General features: G+C 52.7%; 1 protein-coding gene across 1 annotated transcript; it reads left to right on the forward strand.

Moving 5' to 3' along the window:
• Positions 1-9,697: 9,697 nt before the first annotated feature.
• PROKR1 (prokineticin receptor 1) lies at positions 9,698-19,575 on the forward strand. Its single transcript, XM_062208841.1, has 3 exons — positions 9,698-9,890; positions 10,224-10,734; positions 18,731-19,575. Exons 1-3 carry the CDS (start codon positions 9,698-9,700, stop codon positions 19,425-19,427), a joined length of 1,401 nt encoding a protein of 466 aa, XP_062064825.1. The 3' UTR covers positions 19,428-19,575.
• The last annotated feature ends 221 nt before the right edge of the window (positions 19,576-19,796 follow it).

A 19,796-nucleotide genomic window follows, 5' to 3' on the forward strand; every position in this document is an offset into this window, starting at 1 on the left:
TCATAGAACTCCAGTTTCACCAGAATTCTGGGATTCCCCAGCCTGCGGGTATAATGAGTCCATATCAAAGCAAAGCTGTTTCCAGCCTCTTCTACAGAAGGCAGGAACTTCTGGGCCCCCTCCTCAACACTCAACACATGGTTGTAAAGACTCTGGGGGACCTGCCAGTGCCACCTCCCCAAAGACTGTACCATGTCAGTGGCTAGGACCCGCCTACCTCCTCAGAAGCTGTGACCACAAGGTTTCAGGGCACTGTGGCATCCACGTGGCCCTCCCTGTGTGACCACCAGGCCACATTCTCTAACACACAGAGAAGGCCTTTCTTCCCACTGTGCACGGTGAGCTCCAGTCAAGCACGGCTCTGTGTCCTGTCTCCGGGTGTCCCCCTGCTGATGGCACCATAGGGCTTCATCAGGGAGAGAATCCGAGGCGGACACCCACGTGAGCTCTCACCTTCTCCTTCACTTCTCCCCAAGTAAAATAGCCCGAACGGTGGCTCCATCCAGTCATCAGATCCCACGCCCAGGCGTATCCAGATCTCAAACTCATTATCTTCTGGAATCGTCATAACGTTTTGATATCAATGGAGCAAATATTCCCCACCCCTCCTTTTTCAAAAAAATTCTTGCATGCTATTATCTGTTTATTCTTCCAAATAAACATGGGAATAGTTTTGTCAGCTTCTAAAATAATCCCATTAAGAACTGATTTTGCCTTAATTCATTTGGGCTAGGGGAAGGACCTAATGAGAGCTGGCATTCTTGAAGTACTTGGGCTTCCATCAGGAATGAGAACACGTCTCTGTGCCGTCTGAATTTTCCTGTGCAGCCCCTCTGCAGGGTTGGGGAGGTGAGGAGCAATGGCAAGGAGTAGTCCAAATGCACTATGGAGTGGGCTTTGGGAGGCTGTCAGCCATCTCTGGCTCGAATGCTGGAGAAGTAATTGGAGAGGAAGCAGGATGAATTCTGAGCCAACTCTGATATCTTCCAGGAATCCTTGTTGTTGTTTTTTTTTTTTTTTTTTTTTTCATGGCACTGGCTGAGAGTGTATGCTGAGAGAACAAATTTGATGAAAGCAGAAAATAAGCTGATTTAATAAATTTTCCAGACAGGACAAATTGTGGCTAGGCCCTAGAGCCGTGGATCATGGGCTGACGGGCAGATGGAGCACATGTAGATACATTTTGTGAGTGTGCATGGCCGGAGATGTAGACAGAGGGATCGGCTAAGAGTCAGGAGGCCGCGGATTGGAGCAGGAGCTCTGGTAGCAGCAGCCTTCCCTTTGGAGCATTTGTCGGCTTCTTTCTCAGCATCAGTGTTCACCAAATGACCTCCAGGGCCCACCATGAGTCATGTTTCTGTGTGGCATTTTCTAAAATACCACAGTGTTTGAACAGGTGAAGAAAACTCTCAGATGTTAAAGAAGTCCATGTCTGAGCCCAGAGAACATAATTATAGGATAAAATGATGAAGAAATGAGAATTCAAAGGGCTTTGGGATGAATCTTGTGCATGGAATAAGACAGAAAGAAGCAGAATAGCCCAAGGAAGGACACCGGTCACCGGTGGGCAGAGGTCTCCGAAGAAGGCATTTCTTCCCAAGCAGGTTTTCCCTGGCTTGTTTGCCAAGGACTCCCTGTGAAGGCAAATGCCTGACTAACAATGTGGATCTGTTTGCAGACAAGATGAGGCAAGGCCCCTCAGCCCTTCATGTGTCGGGACTGTCATCAAAGGCAAAATTTCCCCAGGTTGTTGGTGTCTTTGGGGCTATAAGTTGTTCTTTTTAAAATAATATTTATTTTGGGCCAGTGCTGTGGCTCACTAGGCTAATCCTCTGCCTGCGGCGCTGGCACCCCAGGTTCTAGTCCCAGTGGGGGTGCCGGTTCTGTCCCGGTTGCTCCTCTTCCAGTCCAGCTCTCTGCTGTGGCCAGGGAGGGCAGTGGAGGATGGCCCAAGTGCTTGGGCCCTGCACCCACATGGGAGACCAGGAGGAAGCACCTGGCTCCTGGCTTTGGATCTGTGTGGCGCACCAGCCGTAGTGGCCATTTTGGGGGTGAACCAGCAGAAGGAAGACCTTTCTCTCTCTCTCTCTCTCTCTCTCTCTAACTCTGCCTGTCAAAAAAAAAATTATTTTGGAAAGGCAGAGTGACTGAGAGGGAGAGACAAAGAGAGAAAGAGATCTCCATCTGCTGGTTCACCCCCAAATGCCCACAGCAGCCAAGGCTGAAGCCAAGAGCCAGAAACTCCTGGTTTCCCAAGTAGGTGGCTGGAACCCAAGTGCTTGGGCCATCATCTGCTGACTCCCCAGGTGTATTATCAAGAGGCTGAATTGAAAGCACAGAGTAGCGGGAATTTGAACCAGGCATTCTCATATGGGATTAGGCATCCCAGGTGGAAGCTTAACCCATTGCACCACATGTCTACCCCCCGGGGCTATAAGTTTGGGGAAAAAAAACTACAAATAAATTTCAGATTTTGTTTGTAATTAATTTCCTTTGATTCCTTAAATTTTTTTTTTTTTTTTTTTTTTTTTTTTTTTTTTTTAGTTCCAGATGTTGCTTTAAACCAAGGAAGCCCTGTGAGAGATATTAAACTCCAGTTGAATGAACACCTCATAGGGCCCCCGACGGTTGTCAGCTTCCCGAACGAGGGGAGGGGAAGCAGAAACTGCTGGGCAGGAACTCCAGCCCTCCAGAGGAGGCCCCGGTAGGGTCTGTGGTGCAGCGGCTGCCAGACTGCCTCACTCCCCTTACTTCATTTCCTCTAAAGGGAGCCCTGGCCAGTAAATCATCCCAATCACACCCTCCTGACTCCGTCACTACAAGTTATCTGCTCCAAAGTTCAAGAAGTCTCCACTGTGTAACCTCACTCTTAGCGTTAACTGCCATTTCCTGCCTGGACCTGGAAGGGGAGAGGGAAAATTCCACATTCTGTGGCGTGGCCGGCCTCCAAGATGGCCTCCATGTTGATTTCCAGTCATCGCTACCTCTTGGTTTGCACCATGTGTGGCTCCCCTTCCACACGGTACCCAGGTTTGTTTTGCGATGCACAGCTTCTGGCAGACGTAAGGGTGCTCAGCTGCCAGGTTGTGAGATCACTCGGGCAGCACAGAACTACCACCACGAGATGAGGAACTGAAGGCCCTGGCCACAGCCACTGGGAAATGGAGGCTTGGCAATGCTGTGAGTGAGCCTGGAGGTGCATCCTCCACCTGCAGAGCCTTCAGATGAGACCACAGCCCTGGCACGCATCTTGATGCAAATCTCCTGACAGACCTTGAGCCCGGAATCACTCAACTCACTACTCCAAGATCTCTGATACTCAGAAACTCGGTGAGGTAATACAAGTTCATTTGAAGTTGCTACGTTTTGGGGGTAATTTGTTATGCACCAATAGATGATTAATGCATCCTGTGTTTGGACTTTCATTTTGGGGTAGGGATAAATATAGTTAGGAAGACATATGCTACATGGAACGATGATGGCCTATCCTATCCCAGGGTCTGTTTTAGGCCCTAGATTCCCAAATTCATTTGGGGTGGTGGTTAAACACACAGATTGTAGGCCTGTTTCCTTGCACTGTGGGGTGGAGGAACCAGGGGTCAATAAGTTCAGCTAACAGTCCAGATAGTTCTTACTATCAGGCAAGTTTGAGAAACATTGCAGAATCGGATGCAAAACAGAATGAGACATAGCCCTTCCTCAGGGAACAGTGCAAGAGAGAAAACAAACTGGTGCACAGAGCTGCATTTACAGAGAGGCATCAAGTGTAAAGGAAGATGTGAAAGTCATTGGGGTAATTAAAAAATGCTTCCTGGGGCCAGTGCCATGGCTCAATAGGCTAATCCTCCACCTTGCGGCACCAGCACACCGGGTTCTAGTCCCAGTCGGGGTGCCGGATTCTGTCCCGGTTGCCCCTCTTCCAGGCCAGCTCTCTGCTGTGGCCCGGGAGTGCAGTGGAGGATGGCCCAAGTGCTTGGGCCCTACACCCACATGGGAGACCAGGAGAAACACCTGGCTCCTGGCTTCGGATCAGTGCGGTGTGCTGGCCGCGGCATGCTGGCCGCAGCGGCCATTGGAGGGTGAACCGATGGTAAAGGAAGACCTTTCTCTCTGTCTCTCTCTGTCCACTCTGCCTGTCAAAAAAAAAAAAAAATGCTTCCTGGAAGAAATGACAAAAGAGCAAAGTCTGGAAGATGGGTTAGGATCTCTTAGAGCAAGGCAGGAACAGAACCAGAGAGACAGAAATAGTTGGCATTTCTCAGGTGCCTGCTGAGTACCTTCCCCGCCTTACTTTATTTAAGCATCACAACAACCTTATCGAGTAGAGCCTTTGCCTTCTCTGGTTTCCATATGAGGAAAGCTAGGCTTTGGTTAGCACACTGCCCAAGGTCACATAGCTCACATGGGTTGAGCTGCAGAGAGAGGATGCAGCTGACTCCATATCCCATGCTCTTTAGCGCCCTTCCATTCCACAACACAAGTGTGAACGTGCTGTGACATTTCTGGGATTGGCAGGAGTTCTGTGCAAATGACAGGAGACATCCCGGGGAGGAAATGGACTGGGGAAGATACCATTTAAATGTTGGAACCTGGCCAGCGCCGCGGCTCACTAGGCTAATCCTCTGCCTGCGGTGACGGCACCCTGGGTTCTACTCCTGGTTGGGCCGCCAGATTCTGTCCCAGTTGCTCCTCTTCCAGTCCAGCTCTCTGCTGTGGCCCGGGAGTGCAGTGGAGGATGGCCCAGGTCCCTGGGCCCTGCACCCGCATGGGAAACCAGGAGAGGCACCTGGCTCCTGGCTTCGGATCAGTGCGGTGCACCGGCCGCAGCACATCGGCCGCAGCAGCCATTGGGGGGTGAACCAACGAAAGGAAGACCTTTCTCTCTGTCTCTCTCTGTCCACTCTGCCTGTCAAAAAAAAAAAAAAAATGTTGGAACCTGGTAGCGACTTCCTAGTCCAGGCTCAGCTCACTCATTTTGTAAATAAGGAAAGGAGACCCAGAGAGGTTATGTGACTTGTCTAAAGTCAGCCAGCTTAACAGTCAAACATAACAAAGGCCAAGATCCTGGCAGCATGCATTGCATATGGAGAGCTGGCAGCCAATGTCAACCTGGATGGATGCCTAGCTAAGAAGCCTTGCTAAGAAGATACATGAAGATAGTTCAAAAAGTTCATGGATAGGCGGGCGCTTGGTGCTGTGGTTAAGACACTGTTTGGAACACCCATTCTGTACTGGGGTTCAAGTCCCGGCTCTGCTTCTGATCCCAGCAGCCTGTGATGTGCATTCTGCAAGGCAGCAGATCATGACCCAAATACTCAGGTCCTGTCACTCATGCGGGAAACCCATATTGAGTTCTGGCCCAGCCCTGCTGCTAGTGATGGGCATTTGGGGAGTGAAGCAATGGATGGAAGATCTCTGTCTCTGCCTCTCTCTGTTCCTCTGCCTTTCAAATAATACAATTAATTTTCTTTAACAAATCGTGGGAAATAGAATTAAAAGGTAAGTATTTTGGTGCAAAAATTTTTGAAATCCATGCACATTTTTCAGTACATGCATTATCTGTGAACTTTTTGAAAGTCCTTCAAAAATGCAAAATACACATAATATAACACTCGCTATTTAAGTGCACGATACAGCGGCATTAAGTGTTCACAATGTTGTGCAGCCATCACCAACATCTATTTTCTGGTCCACCTTCTTTTTTTTTTTTTTTTATTTGATAGAGTTAGACAGTGAGAGAGAGAGAGAGAGAGAGAGAGAGAGAGAGAGAGAAAGGTCTTCCTTCCATTGGTTCACTCCCCAAATGGCCACTACAGCCGGTGCTGCGCCTATCTGAAGCCAGGAGCCAGGTGCTTCCTCCTGGTCTCCCATGCAGGTGCAGGGCCCAAGCACTTGGGCCATCCTCCACTGTACTCCCGGGCCACAGCAGAGAGCTGGACTGGAAGAGGAGCAACTGGGACTAGAACCCGGCAGCCATATGGGATGCCGGTGCCGCAGGCGGAGGATTAACCAAGTGAGCCACGGCGCCGGCCCTACCTGGCCCTTTTTAATCATCCCAAATAGAAACTCTGAACCCATTTAACAATAGCTTCCCATGCCCCACCTCTCAGCCCTGATACTCACCAATCTGCTTCCTGACCTTCTGAATCTACCCATTCTAGGAACCTCACATATGTGGAATCATACTATATTTGTCTCTGTGTGACTGACTTATCACACTCAGTGTGACGTTTTCAAGATGTACCCATGTCTGCTGCTTTCCCAGGCACATTAACAGGGAGCTGGATCAGAAGTGCAGCAGTGGGACTCAAACCTGCATCCGTATGGGATATCAGCACGGCAGGCAGCGAGGTAAGCCACAGCGCCAGCCCCTATTTTTCCACGTTTTACTTGTGATAAAATACACATAACACAGTACATTTTACCCATTTTTAAGTGTACAACTCGGGGGTATAAAGCACATGCACGTGCAATCATCACCAGCGTCCATCTCCAGAATTCTTTGGATTTTGCAAATCTGAAACTTTCTCTTTGAACAGAAATTCAATTCCTCCTTCTGTCAGGTGCCGGCAAAGACAACTCCACTTTCCATCTCCATGAATTTGACTACTTTTGCCAATTTAAAAAAAAATTATTCATTTATTTGAAGTCAGAGTTACACAGAGAGAAGGAGAGGCAGAAAGAGAGAGAGAGAGAGAGGTCTTCCATCCGCTGGTTCACTCCCCAACTGGCTACAATGGCTGGAGCTGGGCCAGTCCAAAGCCAGCAGCCAGGAGTCTCCCACATGGGTGCAGGGGTCCAAGGACTTGGGCCATCTTCCACTGCTTTCCCAGGCCATAGCAGAGAGCTGGATTGGAAGAGGAGCAGCCGGGACTAGAACCAGCGCCCATATGGAATCTGGCACTGCAGGTGGTGGCTTTACCTGCTACACCACAGCACCAGCCCCTCCATGAACTTTCTGAAGAGTCCTCATTTCCACCACATTTGATTTATCCATTCATCGGTCGGTGGAGACTGGAGTGGCTTCCAGGTTTTAGTTGTTGTGAATAATGCTGCCATGAGCATAGACATGCAAATCTCCCAGATCCTGCTTTCAGTTCTTTGGGGCTATATCCAGAAGTGAGCATCCTGGATCATATGGTACTTCTATTGTCTAGATTTCTTGAGGAAACATGCTATTTACAAGGTGGCACCATTTTAGGTTCCCACTAACGGCACATGGGGATTCCAGTTTCTCCACATCCTCACCAACACTTGTTATTTCATCCCCTTTGAAGGCTGAAAAACGCAGTGTGCCTCCGAAGCATTTTATTTATCCATTCATTGGCTGATGCACATGTGAGTTGTCAGCACGTCATGACTGTGAACAGTCTGTTGGGGTACAGGTGTTCAAATCCCTGCTTTCAGTTCTTCGAGTTGTACACCTGTGACGACGTAGTAGTCGTGCTGCCTAACTTCCTGAGAAGTTTGCAGGCTACCGTACCGAAGGAGTTCTGTGCTCCGTAAGGCAGCTCTGGTCATCCCAGTCTGCTGAACCCAGGCAGGGGTCCTTCCTCTTTCCAACGTGCGCGCCCTGCCCACTTCACTGCTCTCCAGATAGCTCTTCTCCCAGCGCCTCTCACCAGGCAGGGCCGGCAGCCAAAGATGAAGATGTCCCGGGGTCCCGCTGAGATCGCCCTAGGGGTCAAGGTTTGGGCCGGTCCCCGCGGGTGCCGTGAGGGCGGGGCTGTGGGCAGCAGAGGACGCCCCTCTGGGTCCTTTGATGGCTGACAGCCGAGCTGGGCGTGTCCGCCCACTCAGGCGGCGCTGGGCTGCCAGGTGCCCTGCGGGAGCGAAGACACCGCCTGCGCAGGGTGGGCGCACGGCCCCGCTTACAGCCCCGAGGCGGCCGTTCGGGAGCCTGAGATCGCAGCGGGCTGCCCGCGTGGCCAGCTCCCTTCGGCGAGGACACGCCTGGAGCTGCCGGCTCTGCGACCGGGACACTCCGGCCTGGGGGCGCTCTCCGGTCCCCCAGCCTCGCGTGTGCGCCTGGGCGAGTCCCACCTCCCGAATCCCTGCTTCGAGCCCCGGACCCTGGCGCCACCGGGAGCATCGTAGATCGGCCCGAGCCAGCCTCCGGTGAGCTCCGGGCGCCGCGCGGCCACTGCGGGGGCGGGGACAGTGAGTTGGGGGTGGCCGGGCTGCTGATCCGCGGCGAGAACGCCCCGGCAGAGCAGCAAGAGAGCGGGACCAGTCCGCTGCTTGGGAGCATCTGAGAGCAGCGGCTCCTGTCCGGCGCCGTAGTGAACACACCGGAGCTTGAGCGCTGGGTGCAGGACGCTCAGGTATGGCGCGCGCCCTCGGGGTTGCACCAGGTACCCCGAGGGGGGGCTTTAAGATGGGGGCGGGGGTTCAAGGAACTCGACCCCTGTGCATTTCTTCAGGGGATCCAGCTGCCGCTCGGGCTCCTCGGGCTCGTAGGTGTAGCCGCTCTGGTTCCCAGGAGAAAGTTGGGAGCAGGAGCGGGCTTATCAGCAGTGGCTGCAGGGAAGGGCTTCCAGCCGGTCCACGAGACACCAGAAGGGAACCAGGTTCCTCCCTGGGAAGAGAGAACGAAGGCGAAAAGACCACTGCACAATTTCTTCCCAAACCTTAACTTCCTAATGCCCCACCGGCACCCCCACCAGGAAGTTTCTGTCACTCCGGAGCCTGGGTTGTGTGGTTGTAAGGGACCCCTGCAGAGAACACGCACCTCTGAGCCCCGGGGCCAGCGGGGAGCCAGGCTGGTCTCACCCCATTTGCAGCCGCCACCTGCCTGGGCTCCAAGCCTGGCCCCCTCTGGCTTTTCAGTTCTGGATTGCGCTTCTCTCGCCTGACAAATGCAAAGGGCAGAGGCCATGCTGAACAGCCTGAGCTCAGAGGAAGGGACGAAATCCGGGTGAGGAATTGGGAGGGGAGGGCAGCAGAGGGCTGAGGGACTTGAACCCTTGGCCCCCAAAGATGGACCCAGATGTTTTGGGTTTGGGGAGTGTGGGTAACAGGCTTTCCTGGGGAGTCCTTGGGGGGGGGGAGTGTCTTCCCAGTGTCTCCCTCTCCCTGGAACCGCAGGTTTGTGGTTCTGTAGCCTTGGGCTCTCTTCACTGCCTCAGCTCCCCGGGGACTCTCACTTTCTCTCCGTCCCTAGCAGTGCAGTTGAACCCCACCCCTCACTGCCCCCAGGCCTCAGCCCCCAACCCCAGCAGGTGGTGTGGTGGGCTCTGTGTCAGGATTTCCCTCCCTCTCCTTCCTTGCAGCTGAGTGAGGAGCGCTTAGTCCACAGTGATTCCTTGCCTTGCAGCGTGAGGGTGGAGCACGCTCCATCTCCAGGGAGTCCTGGGTTTTACAGACAGTATTGATCTCCTGCTGGGTGGATGGTGAAACCCTGAGTGTTTAAGCCTTTTGCTTTGGGAGCCATACCAGCCAAGGAAGGATGATGCTCTAGGATCCCTCTTGGTGACCCACTGAGTGAGTGACGGCTGTGCCTGTGCAGCCACTGCCGGCAGACAGATCTCGGTGATGGCTGTGCCCTCCTGCTAGGCTGTGGGATCAGTTCAGCCTGGTGGGGAGAGGGGAAGGTGGCTGCTGCCTGGCTCTGTGACCGTAGGGCTGTGTTTTGCCGGAACAGAGCAGGTAGGTTGTTCAAGCCCTGGAAAGCTGTTGCTAACCACAGAGTGGGGCTATGCCGCAGGACACAGTGCAGGCTGTCAGAACAGTGCGTAGAGTTTTGAGAGGTCTTGTGCGTAGTTTTGAGAGTCTTGCATTCCCTTCAGCCCTCCTCTGCTCCTCCTTCCTAGCTCCTACCCTTGAGAAAAGCTGTGACATTTCTGATTCTTCGGTGGAACGCAAAGAAACGGACTCTGGCCTGATGGCCTGTATAACAATCCAGCCTTGCCTAACAGAGTGATGAGATGGAGGTCATTCATTTGTTCTCTCTAAGGGCTCCTTTGTTTCCACTCCATCACTGGACGCCACTCAGAGCTTGTGGCGAATGGGTCTGCCTAGGTTACAGGGTGATTTCCAGTTTGGCCGGGTTCACTCCACCATGTAGCCAACTGTTTGTGTCTTTCAAAGGCTTAGAATGGAGCTCGGCTGCTGTACCCCAGGGATGCCGGCAGGGATGCTGTGACTCACCAAGGGAGAGCTGGGTGTCAGGAGAGAGGGGAGCCATCAGCCTTGCAGACAGCACCCCAAAGGATTCCCTGCAGTGCTGCGCACAACATTTCCTGGCCAGAAGGAGAGCACCATGCGGGTCATGGATGAAAATGCCACCAACACATCCACCACCCTCCAGTCTACCTTTGACCCACAGGGAGCCCACACTGCTTCCTTCCCTTTCAACTTCAGCTATGGAGACTATGATATGCCCCTGGGGGAAGATGAGGATGTGACCAATTCCCGAACTTTCTTTGCTGCCAAGATAGTCATCGGCATGGCCCTCGTGGGTATCATGCTGGTCTGTGGCATTGGCAACTTCATCTTTATCGTTGCCCTTGCTCGCTACAAGAAGCTGCGCAACCTCACCAACCTGCTCATTGCCAACCTGGCCATCTCTGACTTCCTGGTGGCCATCATCTGCTGTCCCTTTGAAATGGACTACTATGTAGTACGCCAGCTCTCCTGGGAGCACGGCCACATCCTGTGTGCCTCTGTCAACTACCTGCGCACTGTCTCTCTCTACGTCTCCACCAATGCCCTCCTGGCCATTGCCATTGACAGGTGAGCCAGGGGCAGTAGGGGTGCAAAGGTTGGGGAGGAGGGGGAAGGGGCATTGGAATAGTCTCTTCCTTTCCTGTGGTTATAGATCGATAGGAGTGATCTAAATGTATTCCTAATAGAGGGGGATGCATGGGGACTGAAAAGTTTTCCCATTGATGGAGCAGGGAGAAGAGATCTAGTTTTCCAGCTGTGGGCAAGGCAGGAGGCAGCAGAGCCCCCTTGAGTTGGGCAGGAGCAAGGCTTTTGATCCTCCTGACAAGGCGCTGCTCCTGGGAGTTGTACCTGTGCCTGGTCTAGAGCAGACAGGTAAGAGGAGGTGCTGAGGGATAAGGTTCAAGTTCCAGGCAGTTCCCTCTCCGGGTAACTTCAAATTTGGGGGGAGAGTCCTATCTCAAGACTTCTTTGTTTTCTGCTTTTTAAGTAAGATTGAGCGATTTGCTTTGGAAAGAACAGAAAACGAGGAGCACACTGCTTAGTTACTTCGTTGTTGTTGTTCCATTGGCTACTTGGCGTCTTTTCACCCATTTTCATGCACCAGTGCAGAAGACCTGTTTTCAAGGATGGCACAGAACAGCAGCAGCAGCAGCCTCTGCAAACCTCTTCTATTTGGTCTTTTCATTCAGAGTAAACCTGGACTAATGGGCTGCTGTGGTCACCTTTGTTTCCTGGGGAACAGCCTTGCAAGCTCCAGTGCCTGCAGTTGGATGCTCATTACCAAGTTTCTCCTTACAGGTCCGGGCAGTGGCGGTGAGGGTCCAGTCAGACTTCTGTGTGCTTACACCTGACCAGCTTGTCTCCCTCTTAACCCAGACAGCACGAGGCACACACATTCTCCATGGGCCACAGCCACAGCTTCTGGGTTCCTGGGCGGGGTTGAGGGGGGTCCACCTGACTCCCACAGGGGACACTAGGGCAGGGTTCCAGGGAAGAGCCTAGCTAATAGGGTGTGTTTTCTGAAGCCGCAGGCAGGACAGTCAGGGGTAGGACAACCTGGAAGAGGACCATACCCAGGGAAAGGGAACTACCAAGGAGCCTGGTTTTTTTGTTTGTTTGTTTGTTTGTTTTAATTTAAAAAAAAAATTTTTTTTTGACAGGCAGAGTGACAGTGAGAGAGAGAGAGACAGAGAGAAAGGTCTTCCTTTTGCCGTTGGTTCACCCTCCAATGGCCGCCGCGGTAGGCACGCTGCGGCCGGCGCACCGTGCTGATCCGATGGCAGGAGCCAGGTGCTTCTCCTGGTCTCCCATGGGGTGCAGGGCCCAAGGACTTGGGCCATCCTCCACTGCACTCCCTGGCCACAGCAGAGAGCTGGCCTGGAAGAGGGGCAACCGGGATAGGATCGGTACCCCGACTGGGACTAGAACCCGGTGTGCCGGCGCCGCAAGGCGGAGGATTAGCCTAGTGAGCCGCGGCGCCGGCCAGGAGCCTGGTTTTAAAGCCACTGAGGGGTGTGAGTTTAGCCACTTAAAAGGACCCAAAGAAAATGCTCTGGGCGGTTATCCCTACACAGAGCTGCTTCCCCTGGGCTGAGGTCCTTCCAGAGCCTCAAGGCATTTTATCCACCCAGGCAGGGACTCTGTGTGGACCCCCTGGGGCAGCAGGAGGGGAGCAGTGGAGCAGAGGATTTGCCCCCCACATCCTCTCCAGAGCAGCCAAGGAGGAGCTCCAGGGAGTCTGTCTGGGACCTTTCCTGCAAACAGAAGCTGCCACCTTTTGTCTTAGTGCACGAGGAGGATGAAGCAGACAGGGTCATTTCCTGAGGTCTTCTCCGGGTTGGGCGGGGTGTGCTCTCAGGACTGCAAGGGACTTGCCTGGGGGATGCTCCGTGGGTGAGATCCCCTGCACGCAAGGGGCCTGCTTGTCAAAGGGCTAGCGGCTGTGGGAGTGCTGGGGGGGTGAGGGGGAGTAGGAAGCCTGGAGAAAAGAGGGGGCATGGGGTGAGTTTCCAGCGTGTAAGAGGGAAGATCTATGTCAGCCAATCCATCAATGCCGACCCGCTGCACTGCTTCAAGCTGACATGCGACTCTCCTGTCGCGCTCAGCTCGCCCGAGGCATTGCAGACGTTTCTCTGGCAGTGTGAGTTTACATGATACAGATTTGACACAACAAGAAAGTGAGTTGGGAAACATGCTTTGTATCTTCAGGCTGGCTACTGTGCGGAGTGGGGTTGTCTTTGGAAATCCGCACCCAGACACTGGAGGAGAGCAGCAGGTGCCTACACAGGGCGTCCGGTGGCTTTGGCTGACAACCTGGCTGCTCCAGTGCATTAAGTTCTTTTATTGATGCGTGCGACCTTTGCTTCAAGTTATTTCTTTATTTTCATGTGTTGTTATCTAATTTCAATTTTGTGGTTTAGGGATCATTGATTTCTGTCTGGTTTTATGTGTTCAGAAGTTTATCAGTGATTTTCAGGTTTGATTTGCTTAGCTTGGAACCACTAATCTGTATCTTGGCATAACATACACGTACAGTTGTAAACACATCTTCACTTTTGTTTAATGAAATCCGTATGGGAATGGTATGAGCAGATAATCTGCCTGGATGTCAATTCCTGCTCTATCACCTACCCACTGTTCTTTGTTCCTCCATTTTCTCTCCAGAAAACAGGAATAATAAGAAATTATACTGCATTGGGTTGCTTTGAGCATAAAATGAAAGACTATCTCTAATTGCTTAGAACACTGTTGAACTCAGAGTAAGCACTAAACAGTAAGTATTTCAATTCTCAAATTCACCCTCAATGGAAAGACAACCACAAAAACCCAGATATACTCATGAGTGTTTCCCATCTGCTAGCCACTTTGGTTTCACTGAAATGATTGTCTATATGATGTGATTTTTGAAAACCTGAAGTTTCTAAGAACTAGCAGAACAGAACCATTTGTCCTGTGCCCGCTCAGATGTCTGTTCTTATGGTAGCTTCCCCTGTTCTCCCAGGCATCTACACGAGGAAGACTCTGTCCTGGCTGCTCTCGCCCTCAGCACCTTCTCCAGCATTCATCCCACTTCCAGGGCCCTGCCCCGACCTTGCTGACGGCTGGAGTGTCAGAGTCTCCCCTTGATCTTCCTTGTCTCTTGGTTCAGCCTGTCTGCTAGCCCTACACCCCTCATAATCCGTTCTAAACTTTTATTCACTCATTCATTCGTACACACATGCGTTCATTCAAACGTTGCACTTTCACTGAGTGAAGTGACTGCATTGTGACAGATACTCTTGCCGGCAGGGAATACGAAAACAAGCTGCAGGTGCTTATGGAAGTTGTATGCAAGGGGCGGAGGAAGGTAGTTTCAGAAGAGAAAAATACACTGAACAGAAGCACACACCAAGAAAGAGAGGGTGCCTGAGGGTGGGATCTGTCCAGGGTGCAGTGTCAGGCAAGAGTCTCTGAGGAGCAGACAGCTTAACTGACCCCCGAGTGATGGGGGTGGGGGAAGGTCTATCTGGTGGAGATTAGGGGACAGCAAGCATTCCAGCCAGTGGAAATTGTAAGTGCAAAGGCCCTGAGGCAGGAACAAACCTGCCGGGTTCTGGGAACTCTGGAAGGCTTCTGTGGCCGCGGGAATAAGCAGGGCTACAGCCAACTTAATCTGCTTTGTCCCTGAATCCCCTTTCTTGCTTAGAGGATCACTGATAGCTCCATTGTCTGCCAAGCACTGCCCAGACCCCTTCTCCCATTCCTCCAGCCACTTGTCACCCAGCCCCAGACAGCCTCTCCGTCTCCTGCTGGATAAACACATTTATGTCCTTTGTAAAGAAGAGAGCAACCTTTTGGGAGAACTGTCACCATGGCCTTTCACATTTCTGTTCGCCCAGTGCCAGGCATTTGATGAGGGTGAAGCTTTTTGAAGATCCTATTAGGTGGCCAGAATTCACAGAGGTTGTGAAAGAAGCAAGATATGATGATGAGAGGGGAGATGACTTACGTGTATGAAGCAGTTAATGAATACGTAAAGGACACGTTTTAACTAGAGTTTAGAGAGAGATCATGGTGCACAGGAGTAGTCAGAGGAAGCTTCGTGCAGGAAGTGGGCTTTTAAGTGGCCTTCAACAAATGAACATCAGCAGAGGAGAGGAGAGGTTTTCCAAGAGGGTAGAGGTGTTTGCCAAAGCCTGGAGAGGGGAATGCCTGAGGCGTGCGTGAGGACTGGGGCTGTGGGTCTGTGGGGGAGGGGCAAGAAACATAAGGAGAGTAGTGATAAGAAAGGATGATCTTTTTTTTTTTTTTTTTTTTTTTTTTTTTGACAGGCAGAGTTAGACAGTGAGAGAGAGAGACAGAGAGAAAGGTCTTCCTTCCGTTGGTTCACCCCCCCAAATGGCTGCTACGGCCAGCGCGCTGCGCCGATCCAAAGCCAGGAGCCAGGTTCTTCCTCTTGGTTTCCCATGTGGGTGCAGGGCCCAAGGACTTGGGCCATCCTCCACTGCACTCCCGGGCCACAGCAGAGAGCTGGACTGGAAGAGGAGCAACCGGGACAGAACCGGCGCCCCCACCGGGACTAGAACCCAGGGTGCTGGTGCCACAGGCAGAGGATTAGCCTAGTGAACTGCAGTGCTGGCCAAGAAAGGATGATCTTAACATGGAGGCACAGGGCATGGGAGCTGATGGCAGAAGAGGGCTGAAAAAGACCACGGGAGGGCTTTGTCTGCTCAGGCCTGGCTTTCCTCTTTACCGAGGAGATACCTGCGCTGTCCTCAAGGTGTTCCCCTAAGTCCCACAGCACATGGGCACTGGGGACCCTCCTTTCTCTTACCCAGAATCTGGAGCAAACCCACTGTGCACCTTCCAGGAGGCTCTCCAACCCTGTTTGGGTGAGGCCAGCTAAGGCCCAAGTCACCTCACCCAGCCTAAGGAAGCACAAACCACTCTACTCCCACCCCTGGTGAGCTCACTGCTATGCAGGGTACCCTGAGGGCCAGGGCACGCACTTGCTGCCCATCCCAGGACTGGCCCAGCAGCTGCTGGGACTGCCATTACCACGGCTGGACCTGGGGTCCAGCCTGGGGTCAGAGAGGGAGCCCAAGTTCTCTCTGCTTAATCACCCAGCCCACCACCATCACACAGTTACTGCCCGGATGATTCTTGGTCCAGCAGCTTTTATCCCTTGCTCTCTGGAAACTGTTGGCTCAAGATGGACCTGGAGCTACGCCACTGTAGTGTTAGACGTGCAGGGCAGGCCAAGGGCATAGTCAGAAGCAGAGAAAAGTGGCTGCCAATAGTCTGACTCCTTCTTGGAACAGCAATAGCCTAGACATCAACTGCGACAGAGGGAAAAGCGGGGAAGGGCTGCTAGGCTGCCAGGGAGGAGGAGGCAGGGGCACTGCTTGCTGTTGCTAGAAAGGGGTGGGGGTGGGGCACACGGCGGATCTGAGCGTTCCCAGGATTTGCAGCAAGGTAGAGATCCGAGTCCTGGCCCTGTCCGCTTCTAGCAGTGTGGCTTTGTGCAGGTTGTGAAACCTCTCCAAGCCTTCAGTGACTTACCTGTGAAGTGAGCTTCTTCACTTCCTCGCCTATTTAATAGTGCTGGGATGAGCTAATGAAAAAGTGGATTTGAAGCTGCTTTGCTTTGTGAACTGCGAGCTTCTTTGCAAACATCAGGCGCCATTGCCAACATTCGCGTCCTGCACTTCTGATCCTAGCATAGCCAAGGCTGATGGACATCCTGGAGACCGTTTTCTTCTGTACTTATTAATAAATGAGTCAGGGGGGCCGCTGGTGCAGCTCCTGGCACTAGCTCTGGGGGCACAGAGCGGGGTGATGTCAGAGAGAGCCTGGATGAAGCAACCTTGATGATTAGTTTTGTTGTAAAGAATTGGGTTCAACAAAAGGGAAAGGAGGAGGGGGATTGCCAGTTATAGATCAAGGGAAATTGCTGTGTATACAGAACAGCAGTGTCTCACTGGAGGCTCACCAATATCCCCATCTTACAGATGAGGAAACCGAACCTGCAGGTAGGAAGTATGACTGAAATTCACATAGCAGCTTTGTGGCAAAGCCGGGATTCTTCATCTTCTGAGTCCAAGATTCGTATTAAAAACAGACTCTAATTTTGAGACATCATGAAGACTTCAGAAATTACTATTGGGAAAAGGAGGACAAGAGCCAAGCTGTCTAGTGAAAATCCTTGTCGTGAGCACATACGAAGGCAGACATTCTCTGTGACGGAGTGATCCGAAGAACGTGGCGGAGTCTTAACCAGCAAATGAGCCAGTGAAGGCAAAAGCTCTAAGCGCTTAGATGCTGTGGGGAGTCAGAGCACGTTTGATGCACTCGTGACGTGAAAGCACAGTGGCCCTTGGGTAGCTGCTCCCCTCCCCCCAACACACACACACTGACAACAGCATCGCCAAACCCTGCCGACAGTCCCGTTCCAGGGAGCATACTCCCTGGCTGGCTAGAGAGCCTGGGATGGCTGCTGGTAGCCAAGCCAGGCAGCCAGTGGAGTGTTCCAGGGGTGGATTCAATGCATGCAACTTCGTGTCACCTCTTGTGGGAGCTGGGAGAGAGTGCGCCTCTCCCTCTGCTGAACACTCCGGGTACCCTCAGGGACTTTGGCTGCCTGTGCTGTGGGGGACGGACACAGCAGCAGAAATACAGCCGGAGACATAAAGATGAATCCCTCTTCAAGTCCAGACTCCAGAAAAGATCACCTCCAAGGCCGTGGTTTCAAAGGAAACGGCCTTGGGCTGGCTTCCCTTCAGGGCCCCGCCACATTAGCACAGGGCTGTTCCTGGGCTGAGCTGTGGCCCCAGGAGGATGTGTTTATCTCTGGTGCAGATCCCGCGGTGCCCTCCACATCGCTCCCCATCTCTGTCCTCCACCCCCACGCTCTGCTGGCTGTGGAAAGCCTTCCAGGGAACCAGAGCTCTGTACAGGTGTGCGCGCTCTCGGCGACGGACGCGGCAGCGCCACGTATGTGACTTGCACCCCTGTCAGTGCTCACTCTCCTTGGACCACTCTGGTGACAGCAGTGTGGGTTCTTTGAGAAAGAGCAAAAGCCGTCTCTTACTGTCGCTTTGTGGTTACACACACACACACACACATTCATGCATGTTCAGTTGATTTTTGCTTCAACCCTGTGAGGCAGGATTACATGTTTTCTGTCCAGAGCTTTGTGGTACATGAACTTGAGAAAGTCACCGCCTCTTAGCAGTGTCTGTTTCCACTTGGAAAATGAGATAAATGGCTACCTGCTTTCTCTCCACCTCTGTATCCTGAGTACTTTGTCCACTGCTTCCCTTGGAAAGGACAAATCGTCCCAGCTACTCCTGGGCATTAGCAGGCCCATGCAGAGGTCATCTGAGAACAGTGCCAGGCTAAAAATCAATGAGAAGCGTCATTACATTTAATAGTAATTGTCATCACTTTTTGAGTGCATATGATGTTTAAAACTGCCAGGAATACTGCATATGCTATCACTTGGAGTCTTCTCTTTAAGATTGATTTGAAAGGCAGAGTTAGAGAGGGAGACACACACACACACACACACACAATATCTTCTATCTGCTGATTCACTCCCCAAATGGCCACAACGACCAGGGCTGGGCCAGGCGAAGCCAGGAGGCTGAAACTCCATCCCGGTCTCCTATGTGAGTTGCAGGTGCCCAGATACTTGGGCCATCTTCCGCTGTTTTCCCAGGAGCATTAGCAGGGAGCTGGACTGGAAGTGGAGCAGGTGGGACTCGATCTGTGGCCCACAGAGGATACCAGCACTGCAGGCAGCAGCTTAGTCTGTTCTGTTTGTGTCTCCAGTCTCTGCAGTCTTTAAAACAAATCAACAAAACCTCTTGCAGGTAAGGAAGCTGAGACAGAGAGATTCAATAAAACTTGCCCGAGGTTCACAGCTAATTGGAGGTGGAGCTGGGGTTTGCAACAAGTCTGTGTTTTTGCGGAAGCCTATTTGGGTTTTCCTGCCACACATGTGCGAGAAATGGAGTTCGCATCCAGTGCTTGCTCTTCCTGGCGGCCGGCCATTGTCACTCCTTGTGTGTTCTTGTCGCAGGTACCTGGCCATTGTCCACCCGCTGAGGCCGCGGATGAAGTGCCAGACAGCCACCGGCCTGATCGCCTTGGTGTGGGCCGTGTCCGTCCTCATTGCCATCCCCTCCGCCTACTTCACCACCGAAACCGCGCTCCTCACTGTCGAGAGCCGGGAGAAGATCTTCTGCGGCCAGATCTGGCCGGTGGACCAGCAGCTCTACTACAAGGCCTACTTCCTCTTCCTTTTCGGCCTGGAGTTCGTGGGCCCCGTGCTCACCATGACCCTGTGCTACGCCAGGGTCTCCCGGGAGCTCTGGTTCAAGGCCGTGCCTGGCTTCCAGACGGAGCAGATCCGCAAGCGGCTGCGCTGCCGCCGGAAGACGGTGCTGGTGCTCATGGGCATCCTCACGGCCTACGTGCTGTGCTGGGCGCCCTTCTACGGCTTCACCCTCGTGCGCGACTTCTTCCCCGCCGTGTTCGTGCGGGAGAAGCACTACCTCACCGCCTTCTACATGGTCGAGTGCATCGCCATGAGCAACAGCATGATCAACACCCTGTGCTTCGTGAGCGTCAAGAACAGCACCATCAGATACTGCAGGAAGATGCTGCTGCCCCGCTGGAGGGCTTCCTACAGCGGCAACAAGTCGAGCGCCGACCTCGATCTCAAGACGACGGGGATGCCTGCCACCGAAGAGGTGGACTGCGTCAGGCTGAAATGACCCCCTGGCCCTCGCAAAGATCTGTGGGACACTGGCCAGGGCGCCTGGATACACAGCCTCAACAAGGAACCCTTGGTTTGCTGCGGAGGCCAGAGTAAATGGGCAGCTCTGTGACCATGGTGTGCAAGGAGAGCTGGATCTCCCTCCTTGGACCCCAGGCTCATTCATGGCTGCTATTCACTGAATGTCTAATGTGTAGAAAGGGTGGGCTCTGGTTTAACCTGTATGTGCTGTTGACATTTAGTTGGCAAAATAAAATAGAGATTAAACCAGGGACAATGTATTGGTGTAGGTGGTCTGGAATAGAAGGGAACCAGAGTAGATGTCTGGGACTTCAGGACATGTGTTTGTGCCATGAAGCTTTCTGTG

The sequence above is a fragment of the Lepus europaeus genome, chromosome 13 (genome assembly GCF_033115175.1).
Source record: "Lepus europaeus isolate LE1 chromosome 13, mLepTim1.pri, whole genome shotgun sequence".
Classification (NCBI taxonomy): domain Eukaryota; kingdom Metazoa; phylum Chordata; class Mammalia; order Lagomorpha; family Leporidae; genus Lepus; species Lepus europaeus.